Source organism: Amblyomma mixtum, chromosome 8, assembly GCF_055824585.1.
Source record: "Amblyomma mixtum isolate Tamu chromosome 8, ASM5582458v1, whole genome shotgun sequence".
NCBI lineage: Eukaryota > Metazoa > Arthropoda > Arachnida > Ixodida > Ixodidae > Amblyomma > Amblyomma mixtum.
In genome coordinates, this window is record NC_143019.1 from 29816806 (window position 1) to 29844789 (window position 27984).

The 27984-nt window shown below is 48.0% G+C and overlaps 1 protein-coding gene across 1 annotated transcript; it reads right to left on the reverse strand.

The window, feature by feature from the left end:
* Positions 1-36: 36 nt before the first annotated feature.
* On the reverse strand, positions 37-27970 carry LOC149331875 (protein-cysteine N-palmitoyltransferase Rasp-like). Its single transcript, XM_089557423.1, has 12 exons — positions 27948-27970; positions 24516-24607; positions 23448-23515; positions 21259-21369; positions 20235-20429; positions 18753-18983; positions 17573-17688; positions 9108-9314; positions 6582-6617; positions 5508-5709; positions 2252-2396; positions 37-231 (listed from the first exon to the last, which is right to left on the reverse strand). The coding sequence occupies exons 1-12, from the start codon at positions 27968-27970 to the stop codon at positions 125-127; spliced, it is 1533 nt and encodes a 510-aa protein (XP_089413549.1). The 3' UTR covers positions 37-124.
* Positions 27971-27984: the final 14 nt, after the last annotated feature.

Here is a 27984-nt window from a genome sequence, read left to right on the forward strand (position 1 = left end):
ATTTTTTTATTGGTGAACATTTAGAAATGAGCATGAGGCAGATAAAGCGGCGACGAAGGGAGAAATATCATTGAAAAACTGTCTTTACTACTGGTTTGACTGTCGCAGCTTAGCCTGGATACATCTATGTTTCTTTTTTCTTTGCCATTGCCTCCCAGTCTCGCATGTAGAACTCGAGATGGACGCCAATGTACAGGACTGCCAGCACTGGTAGCAGCGGGAACGGCAGGTCTGGAGAAAAAAAAATACAGGAAAACATAAACTTAAGCGACGTAGAATAATTAAATAGTTTTTCTATGCGCTAATACTCCGCAGAGGAAGCTCTCAGTCATGCCCTAGCGAAAAGACCTGGTATGATGCAGGCCCCTTGAATCCTTAATCGGGAACCAAAGGCTGCACGCAGACATTTTTACGTTTTATGCCTTCACTGAACTGTGGCCGCAGAGGCCAGCACAGGACCTGTGAACTCGCTGTCAGTAGGCAAGCACCATAGCCATTGACTCAACGCGAGGCCGCAGCTAATGCAGAAACAATACCCTATTAGTGGCACATGTATGTCGTTCGCAACGCTGCTTTTAAAACCACACCATTTATGTATTAACTGGCACCCTCGTAGAAAGACAAACAAGGACCGGATAAGACTTGCAATTTTTGCTGCAAGCATGCTGGCACTAGAGTATGGTGTAGCATGATTTATGCTGTAGGTGGAAAGTGTGCTGTAGTAGTAGAGCCTTTATTTGTTGAAATTGTGAGAGACGGACTATGACGGAGGCTAGAGAAATGAAAATTTGTTTTCCTTTTTTACTCCGACGGAAGAGGTTTCCTTCCGTCTTGATTTTATAGATAGAGGGGTGTTGGTTCATTGTTTTAGATGAATCTACCAAGGGGGATGGTGAAAACATTTCTTAAGGAGGTACAGGAGGTATGTCGGGATCAGCCCGTAAGGGGCCGATCCTTACAAGCACTAGGTGGAGGTCCCTAGTATGGGACCCCAGTGGCGGTGGCTGCCGCCCGGGCGCGCCCGACTAAATCTTGTTGGGCCTGTAAGTCGTGGCAGCCGAGCAGGGTAACCTGCCAGTCTTCCCGGAGGGATCTCCCAAGGTAGATTCCCCTAAAACATTGAAAACAAAAGCAGCGCTTCCACGTCGAGTTATTAATTCTCGCACTACCATATGCTAGACGTACTGGTTCGCTCAGTTGGTAGAGCGACTGACCCGATGAGGCACTGGTCCCGGGTTCGAACTCCGGACCAGGACGAATTTTGCTTCAACTACGGAGATTCTGTGGAAGCTGCACAGATTACCTTTGTAGCCGCATGAATGCTCTTGCGTGGATGCTAATAAGTAATCACTCCCTCATGCGAGAGAGCCGTGTCAGGTACTTCCGTTGGAAATTTTCCTCTTATTGCGTCCCACGAGAGGGGGTTCAAGATCAATTTCATAAGCCTGTCGCACCAGATAGGCCGAGAGCTTGCATCCATTGTGTCACCCGCGGTACTCGGCTGCATTGCGGATCAAACCCGCTTCCCGCATGCGAATCGGATGCTGAGACCACTAGGCCACCGCTGCAGTGCCTTATTTGGCGTCGCCTTTTGCTGTGTACGCTCAGAAGGAGCGCACCGGATCGAAACGAGCAAATGAAAATGGACACGATATAAAAATGATCCCATTGTCACCTGTCTCGATAGAAGACGGTCCTGGACTCGCAATGCAGGCGAATTGAAGCTCGAGTGGCCAGAAAAACTTCTGCTCCGAACAACTGATGATAATCTAAAGTGGTTTGGTTGGTTTCTGGGGTTTAACGTCCCAAAGCGACTGAGGCTATGAGAGACGCCGTAGTGGAGGGCTCCGGAAATTTGGACCACCTGGGGTTCTTTACCGTGCACTGACATCGCACAGTACACGGGCCTCTAGAATTTCTCCTCCAAAGAAATTCTAGCCGCCGCGGCCGGGATCGAACCCGCGTCTTTCGGGACAGCAGCCGAGCACCGTAACCGCTGAGCCACCGCGGCGTGGCTGTTTGGGCTTGTTGGTCAGTGATCATGGTTAAAGAATGCAGCACGAAAAGACACGGACAAACGAAGAAGTGGACAGGACTGGCGCTGTGCCAGTCCTGTCCACTTCTCGTTTGTCCTTGTCTTTTCGCGCTGCATTCTTTAACTGATGATACCCTGCTCTTCTTGTCCGTAATCTGTGGTGACCAAGAGAAAATGTCACTGCAAAAGATTTCTGACATTATTGAACGAGCTTACCGAGCAGAACCCTTCGACACACGATGAACCAGACGTCGACGCCAACCACGTGTAATAGGCATGCCAGGATGGTGAGGAGGTAGTGTGGGGAGCCCAGGAGGGCTGCGGCCTCTCGCAAGCGGTGAGGAGTGCCTAGGTACCGCACCTGTTGATGAAATAGAATGCACGGTGTATTCATGAAATTTTACGCACAGAAACTGAGACAGCTATTGAAATTTCACTTTCCCCTGAACCTCCTCCTCAGGTTCTTCTCGTACTCCTGCTAGGTGGTCTCATATGATCAGCTGTGTTGGCTCAGTGGTTTATTTGTTCGGCTGCTCAGCAGGAAGACGCGGGATCACCAATTACCAAGAATCAGTGATAAGCGCTTCTAGTTCCCTTGGCTGCCATCACGTGGCGCATAGCTTCGAACACAGAAAAACTGCGCGCTGACATCAACAGTGTCGTGAGAAAGAGCGACCAAGTGGCTTCCCATCGGAGTACAATAGGCCGCTGGGCTTAAAAAAATGGCTGAGGCTTAGCTAAGGTTAAGCCTAGTCAGATGCGAAGCATATTGATGGCTAGGCTTGGTAATACATGGCTTTCCTTGGTTGACGTTCATCCCGTTCTTCATCGGTCTCTGTGGCACGCTGAAGTCGTTCAAATGTGCCCTGCTTCTAGGCGGCATCCCAACACCTGGCCGCCTCGTAAGTGCCCGGAGAGCGAGGCAAGCTCAGCTTTATACCGCTGCTGTAGCGTCACGTGGTCAGCTGCAGCGCCTCTGATGTGTAGCCTCCACCGCCGCGGCCGACCGCGCGAGCCGACAGCTCATCTCTCCTCTGCTGTGACGTCATGTTGTCACGTGGTGTCACGTGGTCACGCTAAAGGTCAATGGTAGCTCCACCGCCGCGCTCGACGGGCTGTAGTGTAGCTCTAGTAATATGCCTCGCATAAAACACTGGTTGGCGCTGCGCTGAATTCGTGATTATGTCCGGAAACTGCGGCTGATATTCAATGGGAGACGAATGCAAACGACGCCGGTGCTCCGCGTCATGTCAGCGCACATTATAAAGAAGGATTCAGGGGAAACAGATAAGGAGCCCTAATCCGCTGTAGCACCTTCTCTCTTCCTTTTTTCACTACTTCCTTCATCTCTTAACCCAGGTGTCCACCGGCAGTGAGACTGCTACGCGATACGGCGTCTTTCTCTCTCCCTCTTTTCTACCTCAATCCTGCACTCCTTTCCTCACGGCGTGATCCAGGTGTCCACCTAGAGTGAGACATGAAATGCGCGTCTCTCCTGTCCTCAAACCGTTCATCGTTATAATTAATGCTGCATAGAGTAGATGGTTTAACTATGTGATGACCTTTACCACCGAAAACATTGACTAGTTCGCTGTGAACTATCGCTCGGATTTTTGCATTTTGTTGTCTATATTGTGTAGTAATTCACTTGGCAATGATGCTTCATGGCTTGTCCTTTCAGCATATGAGAGATTATTGCCTCTACTTGTCATGACCTCCATTTTCCTGTCAGCGCTGCATTACCTGACAGATGGAATTTTCGTGCTGCGTGTAACAGTTTTCAGAGTCACTTGTCCCGGTTTATGGATGTTTACATAGGCGATTACTTGGTCTCGTTTCCTTTGCCGATTCTTTCATTCTTGAATATTTTTTAACGGAGATTCTGTTTAAGCCGGAGGTTGTTCCGTTATTCGTGCGCAGTGGTGGCTGTGTTCGCAGAAGGCCGCCAACCTTTTAGCCCGAGGTTCTTTAAACCGGGCTCAGGTGGCCTCGGATCGGGGATTCACGAAGGATCGCATGCACTCATTCAGTGAGCTGACCCAGGCATACAGAGCCTCTCGCCAGCTCTACCCCCCGTCCCACCTCTCCCTAGATAACAGACACGCAACACTCTGGCGCAGATTACAAACACATACTCTCCCCTCGCCCCTTACCCTAACCCACTATCATCCCTCCTTCCCCACTCCTGCTTGCGCCCTATGCCCAGAACCCTTCGCTTCTTCCCTCCACATCCTTTCCCTCTGCCCGGCGGACCCTCCCCCGCGGGACCTAGAGAACCTCAAGACCTGGGAGGACTGGGAGACCCTGCTGCACTCGGAGGACCCGGCCGTGCAGACCATCGCCACCGGCCGTGCTGCCAGTGTTATGGACCTCAGGAACATAAACACTTGAGTGCAGTGGGGTCGTGCGGGGACCCTGGGGCGTGCCCCGAATTCCTTTGTAAATAAAGTTTTCTCTCTCTCTCTCCGCAATAGTTGTCGTCCGCTCCGACAGGGGGTGTCAGGCGTCCGTGGGTGACCTCATTACTGTGAACCCAGCTCAAGTTCAGGATTTTCTTGGACACCAATTTTAATTGGGAGACAACTGTGGAACGCTTTAAGGTACTGCTGTAGAAACATTGAATGTAATGGTCGATTTTTCAGATGCGTAGCAAAATATTTCCTACAAAAGTTTGTCCGTCGCTCGCATAAAGTAGTTAAGGCTGCCAAAGAAAACCAATAAAGAACGTTTACGACCACAGCTAAATCGCTAATAGCAAACTTAGTCGAAGCAAACTCAAACAGCGTCGCTGTGTCATCAGCCTTACACGAGAGTGTAATCTGCGCTGCAATTTTTTTACAGTGCAGCAAGAACGACTATACGAAGATGTATCTATACTGTTCCCTTCACCGCTGTTCAATTTATTTTGGTTTGTCAGGACATGATACATTATTATGAGCACATAAAATGATCATATTCGGCTTTCCGGAACCCTTTCACTTCGGCGTCCCTCATAGCCTGAGTCACTTTGGGATAAAGAGTGTGCTTCAGGTGGGGAATGACCTCAAAAAGCATAAGCGTATTTCCCTAAAACCAGTGCTTTTGAAAAAACAGCGTAAACAATTCCATCTAATATAAATGCTTAATACTCTTCTGGAGTCCTGCCATATTATAAAGTCGTCTCAGGACCGCTTCTTAGCTGCTCCATAAATAGATCCTGTGCAAACGAACTCTCTTCCTATATTAAATGAACGCCAAAAGATTACCTGGAGGGTACTGCATTAGACACCAAAGCAATACTCCGGTTCAATAAACCTCTTAGACGCCATTCCTCTATCTGGGCATATCTACATGGGGTACTACGGACAATGTTACTTGATTTGAAATCACTACTGGTCGGCCCTACAAACTCTATGACATATTTACACCAAAAGTCTACCTGAAGTTGTTAATATTGGTACTCCTGGAAAAGTCGTTATAGGCCTTAGCGCACCTCGAACTTCCTGACGGGCGCCCACTTCCTGACCTCAGCTACGAGCACCTCCATGGTGATGCCAAGCATGCTGAGGGCGCACCAGATGGCAACTTCCTTCTCCATGTCGTGCCAGTACCAAGTGAAGGCAAACGCCACCGCTGTACCGAACACCAGCCGAGCGGGTTCTTTCTTGGTGCCCGCCAACGGCTCGTAGAAGTACCTACGAACGCACACCCAAGTGGCACATTAGAAAATGAGAAATGTGGCAACGAACAGAGTCGTTATGTGTTTCATTGCGAAAGCAATACTACTTGCACTTTCACGCCTTTGCCGTGCCGCGGCCGGTGAGCACCATCGTGCCGCGGCGGTGACCACCATTGACCTTCATTTGACCTGGATTGCATTAGATTGGATTGGACTATATTGGACTGGATTAGATTGGATTAGATTAGATTACATTGGATTGGATAGGATTGGGTAGGTGTGGATTGGATTGGAGTGGATTGAATGGGATTGGATTGGTTTGGATCGGATTGGATTGGATTGCATAAGCGATGCATCACCACAAGTCTAACCACAAGCACCACCACCAGCTACACTACCAGCTGTACCATGACGTAGGTACGGATATTGCTTTCGCAATTACCGGGCTTAACCAAGCTAAGCCACAGCTTATTTTTTTAAACTGCTCTGGGTGATGAAGTTTAACGTTTTTACAGCATAGTGACATATGCGCCAAAATTCCATTGTGGTCGATTTCCTTTCGGAACTGCCTCTTGCCACGCAAGTTTCAACTGATAAGATGAATATTCAATTTTCTACTTTGTTTACTTCATAGACGAAAATATATGCAAACGAGAGGGATTAGCAGAACATGAAAGGAGAATATACGCAACATGGACGTTAAATGGATATAAGGATACTGTTTGCACTGGCATATTAAGCAAGGTATCGGTAGTTGCCAGCGTTTGGCAAGGTAGTCGTCGGTTTCTTCATAAACATGACGATGTTTCTCGCATCTCGCGCGGAAAAGATTATTTGCTTGCAAGAGATAAATGGTTATGCTCCCACGTAGCCCACGGAAGCACTTACCTTCGAATTAGTAAGTGCATTCCACGGTCGAAATACCTAAAGAAGAAAGATAATGTCAGGACCGAAGCTGTAAAGAAAAACTGAGATCACTGGGGCGACCCGTATTGGAGCAATGCTAAAGCAAAACGTCCACATACTATTTCGACATCAGTGGCTGTTCTGACGTCCATGCAGTATTACGACGTCTATGGGTATTTTGACGTCTAAGAGTATTCTTCTGCGTTTTTCGCGTTTAATAAATTAATTAATTACCGCTCATCAACCGAATTGTCCCCACGGCAACATTTTATCACACACTATCTGTCACAATCACACTTTATCACATTTATCTTCAGAGAACGACGTAATCACGCGGACAAAATTGTGGACACTTTCTGCTGATGCAACAGAACATTTCGCCTTTCGCACTGCTGTCCACTTGAATATGGACTCTGAGCTTAGGAGTAGTTCGCAGTCGCGGCAATATTTCTTTTTTTTTTTGCACCCTCACTTCCAGGGACGCCACAACATTCTTGGTCCGGTTTGATCTCGTGAAGTACTGCTTTTGCACTAAAAGCTGAGTCAAGGTTTCTGCAAGCGCGTTCGCCACAACAGGCGGAGTTGCAAGCAGAAGCGACAAAGCGGGCCCTGTGGAATTGCCGCGATCGCAAGCTTCCACACAGCATGCACCATATCCTGATGTCCTGCTTCAGTGTGACGTTGGCTCTGGGCCATATCAATCCTAATGCCTTAAAATATTTCATAAGCACCCTATTTTTCTTGTCTGCGGGGATGTCTGCGCCCGCCACGGAGTTTTCATGGCGGAGAGGTTGGCTGCTGAGTCTGAAAGTTGAATTTGATTCGTTGTCTTCGGAAGGTTCCTAAACCCTTCAAATCGTGATTCGACGTGGAAGAAGACACAGGAGGTGAATTTTTCGAGGATGACAAAAAATATATGTTTAATGCTTTCACTTTTGATGCTTTTCTTGCGCCAGGAATTTGTTTGCTAAAGGCGCAGATACGGCCAAGTTGTTCTGAGAGGGAGCATCTGTAGGTGAAAAAACTACTTTTTGGGGAACCCGCGCTACGAGCGCTTCTGACCGAGCAGCCACATTGGCCCGGCCCAGCTGGGTCTGGTTGGCCGCAGCCTTCGCGTAACTCAAGGAATACTTATAAAAGGAACGAACCCGTGAATGAGCCATTACCTTAACATTCAGAATGCGGGATTGAGTCCCTGTCACCGATGCTGTGTTTTATTGGGGACGCCTGTGCGTCGTGGGCTAAGCTGTTCACAGTTCGTTTGCCTGTGGAGCATCTGTGTTGGTGGTGGTGTAGCAAGACCGCGTGACTATGCCACGTGCACCTCACGCTGTTGTTCTTATTGTTTACCTCAGGGAACATGCACGTCACGCTTCTTCTTCTTCTTCATCCTCTTTATAATGGCACATACCCACGTGGGGGGATTGGCCAAGGTATAGTGGTATAAATAAGGAAATTTCCATAGGATTACGACAAAATATCGGAGCCAAACGTGAATTTTGAAAAATGTATTCCTGGAAAACGATAAGAGAATATTTCCCGTGGCCCCTTCGTCTTCTTTGCGGCGCGTAGCAGAGGTCGCGCGGGGCGTGTTCTTCCTTCGCCATTGCAGACTCAGCACAGTCGGCGACGGTTCAGCCGCAGTCAGCAGCCAAGATTCGGCTTGCTTGCGAGGATGCGAAGAAACCACAGTTGCAGAATACAGCCGTGTATGAGGCCGAGCACGAAGCCTTTGGGCTTTGCAGTCAAACCGAGAATTGTTGCTAGTGAAGGCAGAATATACTCTGAAGTATCACGAGCACAAGGGGGAAGCATCCAGCCTAGCTACCCTCTTGGCTGTGCCCGGATCATCGAAGGAGAGGATGATGGTGTTTTTTTTAAGGCGCAACGGCATCTGTGGCCAAAGAGCGCCATGGCACAAGGTACTTCTACTCAAGGTGGGCTCAAAGACGCATTTCCCAAGCATTCCACACCTAAAGAAGCCGAGCACCAGATTAGGGGATAGCTTGTACCCAGTGTATCACCGGTCGGTACCCGGAGGCATTGGGGATCGAACCCCGCACCTCCCTCTTGCGAGGCGGATACTGAGACCACTAGGACACCGCTGCGGGGCGGCTACTCCATCGAAGGAGTAGCGCTTACTACACGTGTTTTAACAGATCACTAGCAGGCTCGGAAAATCGAACGGCAGCGGCAATGTCGCCACGGGGACAAGTTTTCGCTGATTTGTTCATGTTGAGCAGTCCCTTAGTAACTGTGTTTCTTAATTGTTAAAGTACACTTTTAAGTCCATAATCCCCCTTAAGCAGCTTTCGCCACTCTTGCTGCCTCCATGGCAGATCTCCGTCATTTTCTTCGACAGAATTCCGTGAAAGTACGCAGACCTCTAAATGATGCTCCTGAAGATTTCGAGGAAATCAGATTTCACCGAGAGGTTGGAGCTCCAGACATTTTGTCGACATAAGATATACTGTCCCTTAATTTCTCCCAACTGTATGGGCCACTTACCTCCAGAACTGTGAGCACGTGCTTATCCTGGCGATGCACTTGGGGTGCGGCGGGATCTCGATGGCTTCGGCGCGGGCCAGAGAACCGGCGAATCCGTATGTGAACACGTGGCGGACGTAGAAGAAGAAATGGCAGGCCATAACGAAGCCCACAAGGCTTGCGGCGTCGAGTTGCTCAATCATCCAGGGCCACTTGGCCATCGCTGAACTGACAGATAAAGAAGAGAAAGATATTTACGACTGTCTCGGGTGAAACGGCCGTGTAGAAACCGCAATCGCGTACACTGAGGGAGAATGGTCGCGTTAGGAAGTGTAATAAACAAATCATTTATCAATAAACAAACTAGCACCACAGAAGAAGACGCTGAAACATAGACTAAATGCACGAGGACTAACTTCCAACAAATTTCATTCATCTCAAGCAGCACATCTAGCCAGATAATTACACATTATATCATGTTTGAACAGAATGAATACCTCAGGAACGCGAGCTCTTTATCGCGTTGAAACAGAGATGCACGATTAGCGAAGGAATAAGCCGAAGAGGCTGATTATTGTCGTCTACCTTGCTGAATAATTGTCTCTCATCTCGGAGGCCACCCGAACCGTGCCGTAAGGGAAGGAATGTGGAAGTAAAAGAAAAAGAAGAAAGCGAGAAAGAAATGTCGTAGTGGAATTCCAGAATAATTTCGACCACCAAGGGATCTTTAGTGTGCACTGACATTGCACAGTACATGCATGCCTTTGCCTTTCGCCTCTATCGAACCTCGGCCGCCGCATGCATGGTATTTTGCGCTGAGATCAATTATCAGGAAATTAAAGGCGCACTATGACTCAGAATTTTACTTTTGTAATAGAGCATGACTCAGGACTTTACAAGTAACTTAAGGTGCATAGAGTTAGTACAAAGTATACGTAGTCATGGCGCGTAGTCAGTCATGGCGCATGAGTGATCATTTTACTTCTGCAGCGTAGGTTGACTCAGCAGTTTATGAGTTAAGTAATGTGAGGTGTATAAAGTTGTAGAAACATCCATATTCATCCCTAGTAGTCATTGTCATGCCTCGATCATTCTGCAACGCAGCATGACCCAGCACTGTGCAGGTAGCGTATTGTAAGTGTATAGAGCTTTACAAAGAATGCATAGTCATGACTCATAGAAACAACATAGCCCGAGTCACCACACTAATGCTCTCGCGTTCTGATACGCAAGCACTCTTCTCTGTATCAAATTTTGTTACATTCATGTACAAGACGCTTCTCTTTATTTCCGCACGTTTAAGAGAAGTTTATTTGGACCCTCGATCAGACAAGAGACATCCGTCCCTCTACAAAAACAAAGATACATTACGGCGACCGATGTCGCCCAGTGCACACACACTCACAGGGATCGTAAGTGTACAATAACACAAATTGTCCAAGAAAGTTCAAGTGGGTCCACACGCGGGGTAACACACCGGGTGGAAAGCCGCGCACAAAACCGCGCACACACATTACTCACGAACTTCGCGCACGGACATTGCGCATGAACATTGCGCGCAAACAGCGCGCTCAAACATCGCGCACCACATTAATATGGCAAGAGCCGCATTGTCACGCGACCCCTGCTGACGACGTCATTACCGCCACGGTTGACAGTTTTACGGAAACGGTCACGTCGAAGCGATACGAGCACTACTAATGTTTTTGACATGTGCAGTTGCTGTAGTCTAAATTGCGTTTGTCAGCGAGAACGTGCGTGTGTTATTGGGAAAAACACCTTAAATTAGAATACAAACACGCACACCCGATATTGCTTGAGTCTTTTAGGTTATTTTACAAGTCCACGGCTGCGTTAGTTTTTTCACCAAGCATCTTCCTCCCTTCCCTTACGGTGCGGTTCAGGTGTCATCCGGGATATGCGAGAGAGATACCTTTCCTTTCCTCAAAAACCAATTTACCGAGGAACAAGGCACAGAGCCGAACGGCTGATGGCGTTCTTAAGACTCCCTGGAAGCGTTGCAAGACACCATAAGGTCAGTGATTTCTGGGTGGGTGGTGGTGAAAACATTTATATGGAAGGAACAGGAGGTATGTTCGGATCAGCCCGTAAGGGAGCGATCCTTACAAGCACTAGGTGGAAGTCCCTAGTTTGGGATCCCAGTGGCGGTGGCCGCCGCCCGGGCGCGCCAGACTATAGTTGGGCCTGTAAGTCGTGGCAGCCGACAGGGTCGCCTCCCAGTCCTCCTGGGTTGGGTTGGGGATGGGGGGAATAGCCGGATTGGAGGGGCAGGCCCACACCATGATAGGTGTCAGAAGACAGTGCACTACAGTGCGGGCAGCTGCCGGGCACGGCAATGTATCGGTGAAAGGGCGGAGAAGGAGCCGCTCATCCACCTTCTTCAGGCCTTTACATGGGCGAGGGTAAAGGTGATGACAATTTTGATAGTAGGTTAGTCCCTCATAGCCTGAGTTGCTTCGGGACGTTAAAAACCAATAAACCAAACCAAACTCGATTAGGATCGGGTTCCTGATCGGCTGGGCAAGAGAAAAGAGCCCGGTGAGAGAGCGTGCGGGCGGCTGCGTCTGCTGCCTCGTTTCCTGCCAACCACTGATGAGCAGGGGCCCATGTAAGGTAACTGTGAGCGGGGTCCGTATCCCGTATGCAATTTCGGTAGATTCGATAGGCTAGGAAGGGAGTGCAGCCTTGTTCGACGTTCCGACAGGCCCCTCGCGAGTCGGTGATTATTTATTTTGAATCTGAATTTGAGGCCGCGAGAGCAATCGCGACCTCTTCTGCTTGTGTTGCACTACGGGCTCTGAAGGTGAGGTCGTTAACTGTGTTGCTGTTGTGAACTATCGCGACCGTGTACCATCCCCCATGGTGAGGACTGGAGGCGTCCACGTAGTATACACCTGATTTGTTGCCATAATGTCGGACTGGGCCTTCCGCTCGTGCCAGGCGCCGACCATTATGGTATTAAGGCGGAAGCCTTTAATGTCTCATCGTTGTAAGCAGCAGTTGTCGACAGAAAATGTCACGCTTTTCAATTGGTGGAAACGGTCGTGACGTCACAGTGCGCGAATTTCAAACGGGGTCAATTGCACTTTGGCTAGTAACCATGCAACCAATTGAAGGGATCGTAGAGTGATGCTCCAAGTAAGTGCCACTGAGCTTTGTTCATTGCTTAATTACCCAATTAGCCTAATTAGCTTTACTAGTCAGGCCATATAAATAAATAAAACCGATTAAGAAATTGGTCGAGCTCAGGAATCGAACCCCGGTCTTCGGCGTGAGAGACGCGCATGCTATCCACTCAGCCATGCCAGCTCGATGGTTTGGAATGAACAAAGGCGCGTCTAGTGAATACGGTGTCTTCACTCACTCTCATCCTCCTCCATTCCCTTCCGGCGAGGTTTAGGTGTCCACCGACAAATGAGAGACAGATACATTTCCTTTCCTCAAAAACCAATTTACCGACGAGCGAGGCGTAGAACCGAATGGGCGATAGCGTTCTATGGACTCCTTGGCAGCGTTGCAAGACGCTGTCGCGTTCCACTCTTAGGGGCGAAGCTTAACATCTTAACCACACATCAGTGACCACACTTTAGGTCAAAAAATTGCCCCCCTGAATTTTGACGGGTGTCCACCGAGATATGTGAGACAGTTACTGCGTAATTTCCTTTCCTCAAATACAATTTTCATTTTCTTCATTACGGCTCCTCTTTATCTATCTTCTTTCACTCCCACTTCCTCCCTTCCTCTACGGTGCGGTTCAGGTGTCCACCGAGATGACAGAATTACTGCGCCATTTCCTTTCCTCAAAAAGCGTTGCGTTCAAAGGGCAAGACATCGCGCCGAACGGGTGGTGGCGTTAGGTGGACTCCCTGGCAGCGCTACAACGCGCTGTCGCGTTCCACTCCTAAAGGCGGAGCTTAAGCGTCATTAATTAGCAGTTAATTAGTATTCAGGCATTGATCAGTTATTAGCAATTAATTAGTGATTTGCCATCACTTAGTAATTAGTACTCAATTATATGTGACGCCACCAGTGCCACAGAAACAGCGAAGGTGGTGCGGAAAACGCTTCCGCCTCTACCCACTTTAGACAGTCAAAGTGCCCCCTGAATTTTTTCGTTTGACATGTTGGCTGGAAGAGGCCGCACGTGGAGGGCACGTCTCCACAGTTCCGGGATGTGAAACCTGTCTTCCATGGGAGTGGTGTGTTGGATATGGAGTCGAGCAAGAAGGCGGCGAACCGACTCCGTTAGTGACAAGTGCGTGTACTGGTTTGTAAGGTGCGCATCTGAGCATTGAAGAGCGCCGATCTATCTACCGGTAGAAGGTTCTGCCCGTTACGCAACGTGACTCCACCTAGCGGGCACTTTAAGCTGCATACCAAGTTCTTCCATTTGGCTGCACAGAAGTGTCTGGACCACTAGGAGAGTATCAAAGGATCCAGCGTTACACCACTTCTTAACTATGGGTGTTCACAATAAATTCAAGGCGACAATAAATTCAGGGGGGGCACTTTGGTGGCCGAAAGTGCGGTGAGAAGCGCGCTGTTGCTGCTTGTGTCACTGATGTCTGGTTAAGGGGTTAAGCTTCGCCTCTGAGTGGAACGCGACTGCGTCTTTCAACGCTGCCAGGAGTCCACAGAACGGCATCGCCCGTTCGGCTCTACGCCTTGCTCGTCGGTAAATTGGTTTTTGAGGAAAGGAAACGTATCTGTCTCACATATCTCGGTGGACACCTGAACCTCGCCGTAACAGGTAGGGAGGAAGATGGGAGTGAACGAAGACACTGTATTCACTAGTCGCGCTTTTGTTCATTCCAAACCATCGAGCTAGCATGGCGGAGTGGTTAGCGTGCTCGTCTCGCTCTCCGGAGACCCTGGCTTGATTCCCCAACTCGGCTAATATCCTACTCGGTTTTATTTATTTATGTGGTCGGGCTACAAAGGTTAATTAGGCCAATTTGTTAATTAACCAATTAACGAAACTCAGTCCCATTTACTTGGAGCATCACTATACGATCCTTTTAAGTGGTTGCATGGTTACTAGGAGGAAGAGGAGGTAAACTTTATTAAAGAAGAGGTCTTAGGCGCGGATTGGGGTGGTATTCCCCTCCCCGCGGTGGGCTCCTCTTCTAGGCCGGACGCCAGGTGGCCGACCGACGATGCCGTTCGGCGACCTCTTCGGCTCGCTCTGTCACTCGAAGTTGAACCTCCGGGTCCGAGCTGAGCAGCGCGGCCTCCCACTGACATTGGGTAGAGAGCTGCAGACTGTGCGATGGCTTGTCTTGAGTACATGAGTATAGGATGTGCGGTGTGTCTGCCTTTTGGTGCCTACAGAGAGAACAGACGGGGCTGTACTGCTCCGGGAACCATATGGAGTACAAGTACGGATTGAAGAAAGTGTCTGTTTGGAGCTGCCGCCAACTGACTTGTGTTTTACTCAGAGATTTATGTGGTTCTGGGAAGATCTCTCTTTCTTTCTTGAAGTGGGTAGTAATTTATTTGTGGGTTGTCACTCGCTCCTTGGCCGATTGATTGATTGTAAAACATTTTATTCGCCGGAAAGAGCTTGGTAAGAGGTCGCGTTAAGTGGTCGAGAGTACGCAGCCCTCGACGACTTTGTCAGCCCACTCCACCGCCAAAACTTGCGGTCTGGGGTTAGAGCTTGCCAGCACGGTCTCCCACCGCTCGAGAGAAGGAGCGTTAACTAGATCACCCGGACAAAAGCCTGACTAAAGAACAAGACGTTACGTGGCGTCGTCTACAGACGAAATCGATACGCACCCCAACACTCCTCGCGCACATTTATCCAGATCTTTACAACCCAAATTGTAAACACTGTGGCCAACGAGCCACTTATGATCACATCCTGTGGGACTACAAAATAGAGCCACCTCCGGTGATCTAGTTAACGCTCCTTCTCTCGAGCGGTGGGAGACCGTGCTGGCTAGCTCTAACCCCAGAACGCAAGTTTTAGCGGTGGAGTGGCCGATCTGAGCTCAATTGACCCCATTTGAAATTCGCGACTGTGACGTCACGACCATTTCGACCAATTGAAACAAGAACAGCGTAGTATATAACGCGATATGACGTGATGGCGTAATGGGTTGATTCCTATATATGCATGTGGTCAGTCTATGCATTCATAGATCCCTGGGGGTCCTCATACCTCTCCTGACGCAGTGGTTAAGCGATGCACCACTGCCCTGCGATGGCAGGTGCTCCCTGTGGTGGGCCTTGTGCGGCGCAGGTTGCCCTTCCCGAGAGACCAATCATTAATTATACTACCACCTCACACAGTAGGCAGCTTGCTGTGTGATGATGATGATACCGCAATGTCACGTGACCTACGTGGCCTATTTTTTCTCTAGGTTTCTCTCAGGGCACAAACTGCCATAGTCATGCTCGTGATATTTCGCTCACATCTCCGACGCCGGATTTTTTGAGTAACGGGGCCTTTACGGCTATTGCGTTAAAATTCATCTAGGTAGATAAGATTTTGGATTTTGCTGGTGTAGAGTGGTCGCAGTTTGCACAGTATATAGTTGCGTGGTTAGAGATAAGTGAGAGAGACCTGCGCCCTACTGCGGACATAAGTAGACTGATAAGGACACGCCGTGCTGAGGGAGCAGGCAAATATTTGTAAATTTTAGAATAGCGTTTGCACGATTATGTACGGGAAACGCGGGACGTTACGCTGTCTGCCACATCCTTACTTTTAATTCAGCCTGCGCAAAATGACATCCAACGATATTTTATTGGATTAGATTGGATGCTGCAGCCTAGTGACGCTATAATGTTTTTACAACGGAAACCAATTTTGTTCATAAACTGACGGTTTTCTTAGGCTTAGGAGGAGCAGAATCCTCGCTCTAAACAAAAGATAAAGCAATTTTATCTCTAATACGTTTTGTTATACGCCACAGGAGAGTAAGCGAAAGCCTTATTCTCCTTTTACGGCCAGTGAACGTACTGAAAGTAGCAGTAACAACGAGAAATTCACTTCTATGTGAGGGATCGTGCTTTGAAGGGCGCCGAAATATTCGAAACCATATTTAGCGCACGCAGGAGCCACGCACGCTTAGCTCGGGAAATAGCGTACTCAATGCGAGCGTATTTTAAGGCTCGATATGAAATGGTTTGGTTTGGTTTGTGGGGTTTAACGTCCCAAAGCGACCAAGGCTATGAGAGACGCCGTAGTGAAGGGCTCCGGAAATTTCGACCACCTGGGGTTCTTTAACGTGCACTGACATCGCACAGTACACGGGCCTCCAGAATTTCTCCTCCAAAGAAATTCCAGCCGCCGCGGCCGGGATCGAACCCGCGTCTTTTGGGTCAGCAGCCGAGCACCATAGCCACTGAGCCACCGCGGCGGCCCGATATGAAATAGCGTTCGGCCCATGCGCACTATCATGATCATAATCATCATCATCATCAGCCTGACTACTCCCACAGCAGCCCCAAGGCCTCTCCCATGCCTCTCCAATTAACTCTCTCCTTTGCCAGCTGCGGCCACCGTATCCCCGCAAACTTCTTAATCTCATCCGGCCACCTAACTTTCTGCCGCCCCTTGCTACGCTTGCCTTCTCTTGGAATCCACTCCGTTACCCTTAAGTGCAACCGGTTATCTTGCCTTCGCATTACATGCCCTGCCCAAGTCCATTTCTTCCTCTTGATTTCGAATAGGAAGTCAGTAGTCCGCGTTTGTTCTCTCACCCACACAGTCCGCTTCCGGGTCTCTTAACGTTGCACCTACTATTTTTCTCTCCATAGCTCGCTGCGTTGTCCTTAATTTAAGGTAAACCATCTTTATTAGCCTCCACGTTTCTGCCTTATAGGTGAGTACCGGTAAGATACAGCTGTTTTAGGCCTTTCTGTAGCTGTTGTGTACTATAAGCAAGCTATTTTCAGCACATGCTATCTCTCTGCGTATGTCTGCGTACGCTATACGAAAATCACCCATTAACGCGATAGGGTCATAGGCCCCGTTTGGCAGAAAACCCGGCACGAGAAAATCCCAATCGGCCGAGTGGGTAGATTCGCTAAAAAGGAAAAAAAGGTGGTCAAACGGGATGAAACCGCTGTCTTCTGGGTCCGGAACCGGGTGCGTTACCACTCAATCACACAGGAGCGATCGATCGGGAGGATAAATGGATGACTTCTACAAGCACCTTACACTACACAGTCGGCAAACCGCATTACAAGAGCACCTAGTTAATTAGCGAAACTAATTAGCGTCCCCAATCACCTGAACAGGGATATGTGTTAGAGCAGTAAGTGATAGCAACAAGTGTGCCAATATCTGCGAAGGGCTGCACCCGAGGTCAGTAAAAGACCTTAATGACACTTTGATGCAAACGCGTCATAATGTTAAGTTGACATTAAGTGCCTCCAAAGTTTTTGCCAAGGCTGCAGGGGCAAGAAGCTATAGTCAAACCTTATTATAATCAGTGAAGGAGAGGATCACTAACCTGTATAAATAGTGAGTCATGGCTTCCATTAGCACAAAATGAGCGCCGCTCCGTAACAATCTTGTGACGCAATAAGCTGCTTCACGGGGTGTACACCTCGGCCTCTTCTTGTCGAGCTGGAAAAGTTGACGAGTATAAATTGGTAAGTTATCATAAAGCCCCTGACTGTTCCTCTAAAGGTAACAAATTCATCGTGACCCCGATTTACAGCAGCTGAGAGATCAAGAGTGAAACACCTGCACGTTAACCATTTCACGTAGCCTGTCAAGAATAATTAGTGGGGGAGTGCTAACACAATATCAGAAGCACTGAAGATCAGGTGTAGGAAGTTGTTTTCTTTCTCCTGAAGAACTGTCATCAGTGTTAATGAGCACTATTGATTGCGAGGGAATGGTAAGGAACCGTTCCAAACGTCCAAACAGAAATCTGTCGAATTATGTAGGTTGTTGCTCTTCGAAAACACAGGCTTTAAAGTTGGGCTCCAAAACTTAAGGGCATGCACATTAGTTGGGCATTAGTTATAACATTAATCCCATCCTCTCTCTATGGACGTAAGGACATGCGGTTAGGGGAAATGGATCCGCTCGTTTCAATAGCGAAACACATTTATTCCTAGCACCATGCTTCTCGCGACACCTGATTTCTGAATAGTTTCTTAGAGATTACGCGCTTATAGCCTTTAAGATGATATTGTACGCACACGCTCTTTATCACTTAATATTCTATCTTTATTTGCAAGGAAATGTTTTCTTAAGGGTCCATTGCCTTACTCGAAATACACTGTTGAGCTGACTGTTGTTGCGCGACGCAATTCGAATTTACATTTCTACAACCTTCTGCAATCGGTTTCCGCAACGAGAAGCTACTGACTGTTAACTTTTCTATGTGATCGTTACCGAAAGACCAGCCTATTACGTCACGAAGTTCACAGTGCCTCATAATTGACGACATGCACAACACGGATGATGACGTAACCTTACACACGTCGGCTATGCCCTTCCGCATGACTTGACCTCACTTGAACATTGTGGTTCTTATTACTGAACCTTCTGCCATATCTTCCGATATGAGCAGCCATTTGCTGCGTTACATAATGCGTGATAAACCCGGAAAAAGGTAAAATGCAAATGCCCGGCGTTTCTTCAATGAGAATATAGAGCTGCAAATAAGGACACTTTACCTGAGCCACATAGTCGTCGTAGTTCTGCGGCGGTCCCAGGACGATAGTCGGCAGGTAAAGTACGTAGGCGAGGGATTTCCAGTATGGGGGCAGTCGGCGCCGTTCCTTTTGGGGCTTCAGTCGCTCAGCGCCTATGAAGTCGACGCTGTAGCTGAGACCGCGCAGAATGTTCCACTGGAAGGCTATGTAGCTCACAGTAAAGCTCGTGGGTCCGTACCGGTAGAACACAGTCTAGAGAGAAATAGTGAAAACAATTACGTAGTGCAAAGAGGGAACTTTTTTGCTCTTTACAGCATGCTGTGAGCACCACCCTTGGAGTTCTTTCAAGGACCGCCGTTGAGGAGGTGCTTTACTGATCGCCAGTGAGCTATGCTGTTTCGAATACGTTGTAGGATTTGCACACAGAACTTCAAGTTTCATGCAATGCGTGGCGCTGGTCTCTTCATCATTTTCAAAGCAAGCACCAGCTTCCTGTCGATCGAGCATCAATGCGTGGAATGCTCTTTGACAAGTTTCGCCAATTATGTGGCACTCTGGAATTGGATGCTCCTACCTATGTATTGTCACACAGTGGATTTATTTGTTAAAGATAGGTCTCCTTTCGGTCTAAGAAAAGCCCAAACACATGGATTACATGTGTTTCGTAACACGGCTGCTTCCTTGGCCTAGGGTAGACGATGTAACGCGACTTGTCAAAAGATGTGACATCACTATACGATCTTCGCCAGTGGTGTGAAGAACACTCGAGCCTTCATAATTGAAATATTGCTGGCGGCAATGAAAACGCACTTGCACTTCACTTTTTTGGTGCTATTTGCATGGCGAACATGGCCATTCATACTAATAAGCGGTTTTTGATGCACTGGATGTTCGCATTTTTTTTTGCAAATTATTCGCTTGGTTAATTCTCAGTGCTATCCAGAAGTTGATCTATGTAAGAACAAATTCGCTCGTTCCATTGATTTCTCCTTAAATGCGTCTTTTATATAAAAAAAAACCTGCGAAAGCTTGTCTTCTGCTCTTTCATGAAAGAATAAACATTTCTGTATTTGCTTTAAATACTTCTTTCATGCGCTGTATTGCTGAACTGTCTTGGAAATAGTACCGAGCGAGCTCCGCGTAGAAGTAGGTAATGAGAATATGTTTGAGAAAGCGGGGTTGAGGTGATCAAATGGTTCCTCCGCACCCGATGACGTCCACACTGGTGACATCTCAGTGACGCCAAGTAGCTTCGCTATGAGACATGCAGCTATGCGGTTTCAGCTAAGTGCACCGACAGTGCCGACATTCTTTCCTTTGCAGCGTAGTTTTAACTTTTCATAAAGTGTCTTCCGGACATGTCAAGAATTGGTCACCAGTGGCCTCGATTGGTTCACTTAGGCTCGTGACCGAGGTCGCGTGGCCGTACGCAAAAAGTAGGTGCACACTATATACTGATGTTTGCCTTTATCAAAGGGTCCTTGAATAAATAGCGGTACTTACGTGGAGTATGTCCGTGCCCACGAAACGTTTCATTACGATCATCAATACTGCTACTGCGTAGGTCGCTGCAGGAATATGAAGTGCTGTAGTTGCGTAGAAAATGGCGTGCTGGCACAGGAACGTGACGGTCGCCTTCCAGCTTAGGTGCAAAGACACGAATAGCGAAGAGTAGATGGCGTAGAAGACGGGTACCGCCTGAGGTGTATGAGAAGAGGGCACATACTCTTCAAGAAAACATAACACAAGTGTAGGAATAACACAAGTGTAGTTAAAAGAAGTTGTGCAAAAACATTACTCTGTCAAAAGCGTTTAGGCGATGCTGTGGAAGCTATAGCTCTCGCCAGTGATTTGGGGGCCGGATGTTCAAAGGATCATGATCGAAGCAGAATGTTCGCAGCATTGTACCTACCTATGCACTATGATCGTGTTCAGGATTAGAGTCAGACTGACATGTATTATTTCCGCAATGTTTCCCAGTCTTACTTAGACGCTTACTTAGATTTTTTATGCATAACTGTTGTTTTGATTATAATTTTCTTCTGGATTTATTTCAAATTTTGTTTGAAGAAGTTAACTTGCACTGTAAACCATTTTGTGACCACTGCTGCCTGGTATGGGCCCCCATGTACTTTTCAAGCTGTCATAAAGAAGCTTTTTGCCTGGGGGCGTTCAATTTCGATTTGAAAATAAACGGATTGCATAGGATTCCTTTTCTTGACGTCAAGGTAGTAAGGATGAAATGAAATGAAGCCTTACTAAACCTTCACATAATACTTCCGGAGGATGGTTAACAAAATCAGGACAACAGTTTCACGACTGTGCCATCGCCAAGTGTACCGGGAATACGTGAATCCATGCGGTCACGTGGTTCAGTCGTAGTAAACTTCGGTAACATCGCCTTTGTAGTGCAGGTGAAAGGGGCAGTTTCCAGTCCCGAGATGCCGTCCTGCCGACGTCAGCACCACTTTACCCGCAGGATGCCCCTTCACACGGATCGCTGAAGAAAAACGAACCGGGAACTCACGGATGGCGCAATGAAGGCGGTTGCCCTTCCTAACAAAGGGTGCAGGAGCAGCCATTTCCAATTCTCTGTGACGAAGGATCTCATGATCTTCCATTCGCGGTGAGTGTCATCCTGCACGGTTGACGTGTCCAGCACTGTACATGTATGCAGATGAGTAGCAAAAGTCTTGTGGCCGCAGGGTGTTTTCAACAGTAAAGTCGAACACATCATCATGGTTAGCTTAAGTAAAGCATTGCAGGACAAAGGCTTGTCCCATATCCCTCGAAATAACCCTGCCCTCATTCGCACATCTGACTTCCTGCGACCCCCACCTAGGCTTGCCTTCTTAACCCGATAGCGTCAAAGACCCTGCTCACCAGAAAATCCTGTGTCGGCGCCCGCGTTGTGAGTGAACAATCCCGGGAATGGCTCTAGGAGGTCGTCCTCAGAGGGCAGCCTAGTGAGCCACCATGGTCACGTGACCCTGCGGCGTCATCACAACCTGCCCACCGGATAGTGAGCAAACTGACCACCGTGGCAGGTGGCGGTAAAGATATTTATCGCTCGAGAGAGCAACCTTGGCCGTACAAGGCACACCGCTGGGAACACCTGCCATCGCAGGGCAGTGGAGCATCGTTTAACCGCTACGCCACTGCACCAGGAGAGGTATGAGGACTCCCAGTGATCTATTAATGTAAAATAGGAAATTACCTTCTGCATATATGCTAATTAACCCACTGCGTTACCGCGTCGTACCCTTAAGGCAGAGCTTAGGTGTCACGTCTAGTTTTTCTTAAATACAGTCCGGTAACCCCTTTCGTTCCCTCCCTCAAAGCCTGGGGCACGTTATCAGAAAAAGGAAGGGAGTTATCGCGGATTTTGTCTACCCGTGGTCGTTTTCACAGCTCTCTTTTTATTAACGTCGAAAAAAACCTCCCTGAACTCGCAGACGCGCTATATTGACACAAAGAGCCTGCCTTCGTTAGGGCGCTATTTAAGGCACGAGAGAAATGAGCAGCCTTACACTGATCACCACGCACATGTGCAGGGTGTTTCATGGAACCTGAATGAACTCTTCGGGAAAGGAGTTCCACTGACATTAGCCACAACAACCTCGGCATTGCATCCATGGTTGTCATTTAAACTTAGGAAGTCATTTTATTCTCAGTATAGCAACTTAATGCCGTGTGTTTCTTTCGTGTTCCCGCCGTATGTCGGGTTCCCTGTGGTGATGACCTCCTGGTGACGGAAGTATTTTCTAAAGGAGAAACCTTTTCATCAGTTTGGTAGTTTGCATCTTTGACGCTTGTGCACAGCTATGCAGCCATACGGCGAATGTAAGGAGATGGGAGTGCACGTTTCTAGCACAGAAAAGGTTGTTTAAGAGAAAAGCGTGGGAGGACTCCCTCCTTCCAAGTACCTTGATGTCGCGCCCTCAAAATAACCTGCTTTGTATTGTTGAAAGTTCTTGTTCTTGCATCGCCAGATTAAAATTGCCCTGCTTCTCCTGTGCTAATAGAGCAGACGCGAATCCGGCGCCATTATTAGATGATGGACCGTCCCGTGGTTTTTACCGCATGCCAAAAGATTGATTCGTTAAGTGGTTTGCATCCTCCTTAAACGACGAGTAATCTCTTAACACTGATTTTAAAACGTAAAGATAGCACTGTTCGCATGCCTTAGCTTCGCAATTAAAGTAGCTGACCCATTTGCCACTAGCTCCATCCGGTCTTCGCCAAGGTCTCGGCCTCTGTACTTTAGTACTTCGCGTACTCCGTAAATACTAAAAAGTCAAAAGTCTTTATGCTGCCCAGGATTGGATAAAATATTGTAGAGTGATTAGATGGGGGTAGCACAGGAAGCTGATAGAGAAGTAACGCTGCTGGATTTCCGTTGCGCTATACAAACAAGACTTAAAAGTTCACCAGTATTGGGGGTACCCAATCCTGAGTGACAACCCCCATTTTCAATCCCTTAACCTTGTGTTGAGAGAAGCAGTGATGGCTGATTTAGTGGGAAGTGAATCCTGCACATGATCGATGAAGCCTCTTACTGAGGGCTACACTCATGCACGAGGAGAACCCTCTAACATTTCACTAAAAGTTTTCTCGCTCTCTCTCACCAGTAACAGTTCAGCAACGGTTCAAAACCAACAGCTCAACAAGTGTACTTTTTAGCTGGTGTTGCCATCAGGAGAGACTAAAATTTACCTGCTTCCGCTGAAACCCGTAAAGACTGGGCTTGAATGCCCAGCGCATTTCTTGCAGCAGGAAAGTGTCTGTAAAAAAACGCATTCGGCTGCAAAAACTTGTTGCATTGATTAAACATCTTCAGGCCACAGTATTACTCTTTGCCTGATGCAATAGGGCCGTTACAACATGCGCAATGTTCCTTATTACCGATCCGAAAGGAGCACCCTTATTCGGATCCGTTGGAAGTTATCGACGTTCAGAGGTATAGTAAGTGCCCAGATATACTGGTCAAGGGCAAACTCTGTGGCCTGGATGCGCTTTAGAAGTCCATACTTGGCGCGAACAAGAAAAAAAAAGTCGAGAAACATCAATCTGTAACTCTGCGGGCAAGAGATTAATGACTACAGTGTGGTTCTGGCAAATGAGTTCAAGGATATCAATCACTCAATCATTCGTAGTCAGCCATGCTGGGTGACCGCTATCCATGTAATGAAATATGCTCAGTTAGTGGTCCAAAGCAGGGCTAGAATAATTTTTCCATGCCTATAAGAGTGACCTAATATCTTCGAATGAACAAGAAATGGGGCGGAAAAGCAGCACGGCGGAAGGAAGACATTTCTTGTTCGCGAAAGTAAAGTATGTACCAATCGGCCCATATAGCAGCAAGTCTTTTATTTTCATATGTCAGGCCCGCAATAAGTGTCTGTTGAAAGAGAACCTCAAACATGGTTATTATGCGGGTTGATATATTTGCCGTGCCGCTAGATTAACGATGATTAACACTCCTGGCATTTGGCGGTTGTTGATCTCACTACATCGTGTACGGCGCAATACGCGTTTGTGTTCGGAGCTAATGCGGTTGTATGCCTACCATGGAATGATATGAAGTGGGTCGCACTGCCCTGCGAGGAGCGAATGGAAATTCTAAAACGAAAATTGCCTTGAGTAGAAATGTATTTCAGCTGAAAACTCACTGCTGTCACTGTCATTTTTTACCCCATGGTAAAGATTAACAATTCTGGGACCACTTTCTTTCTTTAGCACCAAGCGAACGCCGTGGATACTATCTTCGTTTTTTTTGCTTACTTTGCTCGGTGGTCGAAAATCTCCAGAGGGAGTAGATCACGGCCGTCAATCCAACGAACCAATGAAACAAATTGAATCCTTGCGATACGCATCTGTAAGGAGAACAAAAATATAGTTACTGGCGCACACTTACAATTCATTTAACTACTGTGAGCTACGATACGGCAGGAAGCCCCGTGCAACCTCCAAGCCATAAGTGATAAGTTTATGGCATGCTTCTTTTTTCATTACAATGCGTTGGAGACATCACCCGCTTAGTTCGTGATGTTGGGGAGGATCTTCGAAATTCAAAGTGTTTTTGTGATTACAGTCCATATATTCAGGTTGCCAAGAATGCTACAGTCCACAAAGCCGAGGCTTCCCATAAATTATTCCCAGCAGGAAATTTTTTTCTTCTAGAAAAACTATAGTACCAAAATACACGGAGAAAGGGAGCATTAAAGATAAAGAGGCACGGAGGTTAACCAGATGTCTAGCCGGGTAGGCTACTGCCCACATGGGGACGGTCGATGGGAGGAAAGGAGAGAACAGGAAACCTAAGGAAGGGCGTCCTTACGGACTGAATAAGAGACGAACCAAAGGGAGCTGACTGGGGAAAACTAAAAGCACCGGCCCTAAATTAATAAATACCGTTGTCACTCGGACACGTCAAAGCGCCCTCAAATCAAGTTTCTTTTGTTTAAGAGCGTACACGGCTCATTTCCACAATACTAGAACCCAGTGTTTTCTTCGAATGGCCTTGAAGGTAAAGATTATATTCAGAGACTTAGGAGGGCTTAACGTGCAGCCTTCTAGAGGCGTCAAACGCAGAGCTACCCGGCGTAAAAACACAAAAAGCAAAAGAGAGAAAATCGGAGTAATTGAGAATGCTGAAGTACCTTTTATAATTCTTCAGAAATAATCTTGTTTTGTTTCATTGGTCGGTGTTTATATTGTTACAGTAATCGTGGAGCTGGATGAACGAATGTGCAGGAGAAATGAAATCTACTTCTACGGAACAGAGAAGTTGGAAATAGTACTTTACAAGAAGAATCAAAAGGAAGTAGTTTCCCAGGCTCAACAAATAGAACGGTTCACTTTATCTTTAAAACTGTTAATACACTAGCCCGTGGACTCCTGGACCAGTAGGGGACCACTCTGGAAGATTTTTTTTTGTGTGTGTAATAAAGTTGTTTCCATCCGCCGCGGTGGCTCAGTGGCTATGGTGCTCGGCTGCTGACCCAAAAGACGCGGGTTCGATCCCGGCCGCGGCGGCTAGAATTTCTTTGGAGGAGAAATTCTAGAGGCCCGTGTACTGTGCGATGTCAGTGCACGTTAAAGAACCCCAGGTGGTCGAAATTTCCGGAGCCCTCCACTACGGCGTCTCTCATAGCCTTAGTCGCTTTGGGACGTTAAACCCCATAAACCAACCAACCAACCAACCAACCATCCATCCTACCCACACGTTATCCACAGCGAGCAGTGCGGAAAGTTCACAGCTTATATCACCTTTCCGTTCACCACGTAACTTACAGAGAGGCTCAGGTGTCCACCGAGATATGCGAGTCGAATACATTTCCTTTCCTCAAAAACCATTTTACCGACGAGCAAGACTTAGTGCCGAACGGGTTATGGCGTTCTGTGGACTCCCTGGCAGCGTTGCAAGACGCTGTCGCGTTCCACTCTTAGAGGCAAAGCTTACCATCTTAACCACATCTCAGTGACACAAGCAGCAACACCGCGCTTAAGGCTTTCGCCTCACCGCACTTTAGGTCAAAAAATGCCCCCATGAATTTTTTCATGAGAAGCGGGTATCTTGCCTTGCTACCTTTCACCATCGATTCTTCGGTAGATAGGTGCCGCTCTGTTGGTTCCCACCGCAGACTTTCCATCGTTCGGCATGCTTGGCTATGCCTACTGCACCTGAATAGCTTTTCGGCTGCAAGCGCTGCGCTGTATTGCGCTCAATCAGGCGCAGGGTCTAGCTAAAGGGGTTTTTTAAGGTCCTGCGCGCTCGTGCGGTGTCAACAAAATTGATCGCCTCTGTCTGAAGCGGCGCAGAATGTGAGCGGGAATGTGGTTTCATTTTTCCCCTTGTCCAGCCACCTGCTGAGCGCGCCTTTTGAAGCAGCCAAGAAGCTGTGTCTGCATCGCATGTTTTTTAACTTTTTCTTCAGCTCGGAAAAGTAGAAATTGCGTGATCGATTGTTTTGGGGGTCAAATATACTTCCCTGTATGTAGAAATTAGCTGCATTTTAATTACTGTGAACCTGGTTAGAGAGAGAGAGAGAGAAAAATTACCGACGATTACGTTACTTCCTAATGCGAAATTTGAGCGCAGCAAATAAGCTGTTTCACCTTTTCGATAGTGAGTCAACCCCAGCTGCGGAGTTTGTTTCAGGGACAACGCCGCCGATGCCGACACAAACAATATGATACCCTCGCTTCCGCAGCGCTAAGAACCAGGTCTAGCCGTGGGAAGGTGGTCACGTATTCGTCGACGTGCCGGGGCCTACGTGAAATAACCGGCGCGTCGGCAACTGAAGAGCACCCTATCCGCCACACAAGAACAGGGGGGGGGGGACCCTTTCCTCCTCTTTCTGCATGGCGGCGATGGTGTTCTATGCAGTCACGTTATCTTGACTCTCTAGCGGCGTCAGCGGCATCCAGCGGTATCAGTCGGTCGTTATCAGTCGGTCGCTGCTAGCGCTGGGGGGATGAAAGGGGGGCGGAGCTGGTTACGAGGCCGACGCCGACGACGACGCGAAACCCAGGAACGGACGCCAAAGAGCTGCGCTCTAAAATGGAGAGAGAGAGAGAGAGAGAAAACTTTATTTACAAAGGAATTCGGGGCACGCTCCAGGGTCCCCGCACGACCCCACTGCACTCAAGTGTTTATGTTCCTGAGGTCCATAACACTGGCAGCACGGCCGGTGGCGATGGTCTGCACGGCCGGGTCCTCCGAGTGCAGCAGGGTCTCCCAGTCCTCCCAGGTCTTGAGGTTCTCTAGGTCCCGCGGGGGAGGGTCCGCCGGGCAGAGGGAAAGGATGTGGAGGGAACAGATGTTGCTAACCGCAGTATCTGCCATAGCTAGCAACATCTGTTCCTTTCACTTTCATTTCGATCTGCTCTGAATTGCTTTCGGGACGTGATACGGCCACGCGTTTCCAAGTCTTTAGCCTTGCGAATACTTTTTCCTTCTCAACAACACAGATTCAAAGATAACAACTGTCCGCAATATGACAAATATAAGGGGGATTGTACATTTCTCCGGGCATCTGCGACGTGCTGCCCAGTTTGATGCGTTAATATCTGGCACTGAGCCAGTGCATGACGACGCGACATCTCGTATGGCACAGAGGAACTTGTGGGTTCGACGTTTGGCTCGAACCACTGTTAAGCGGTGACTAGTGTTGTTTGCGCTGAGAAAAGAACATTGGTTCGAGGAGTCACCTGCTGTGCATAGCAGCTCTCATGTCCATACGTGTGT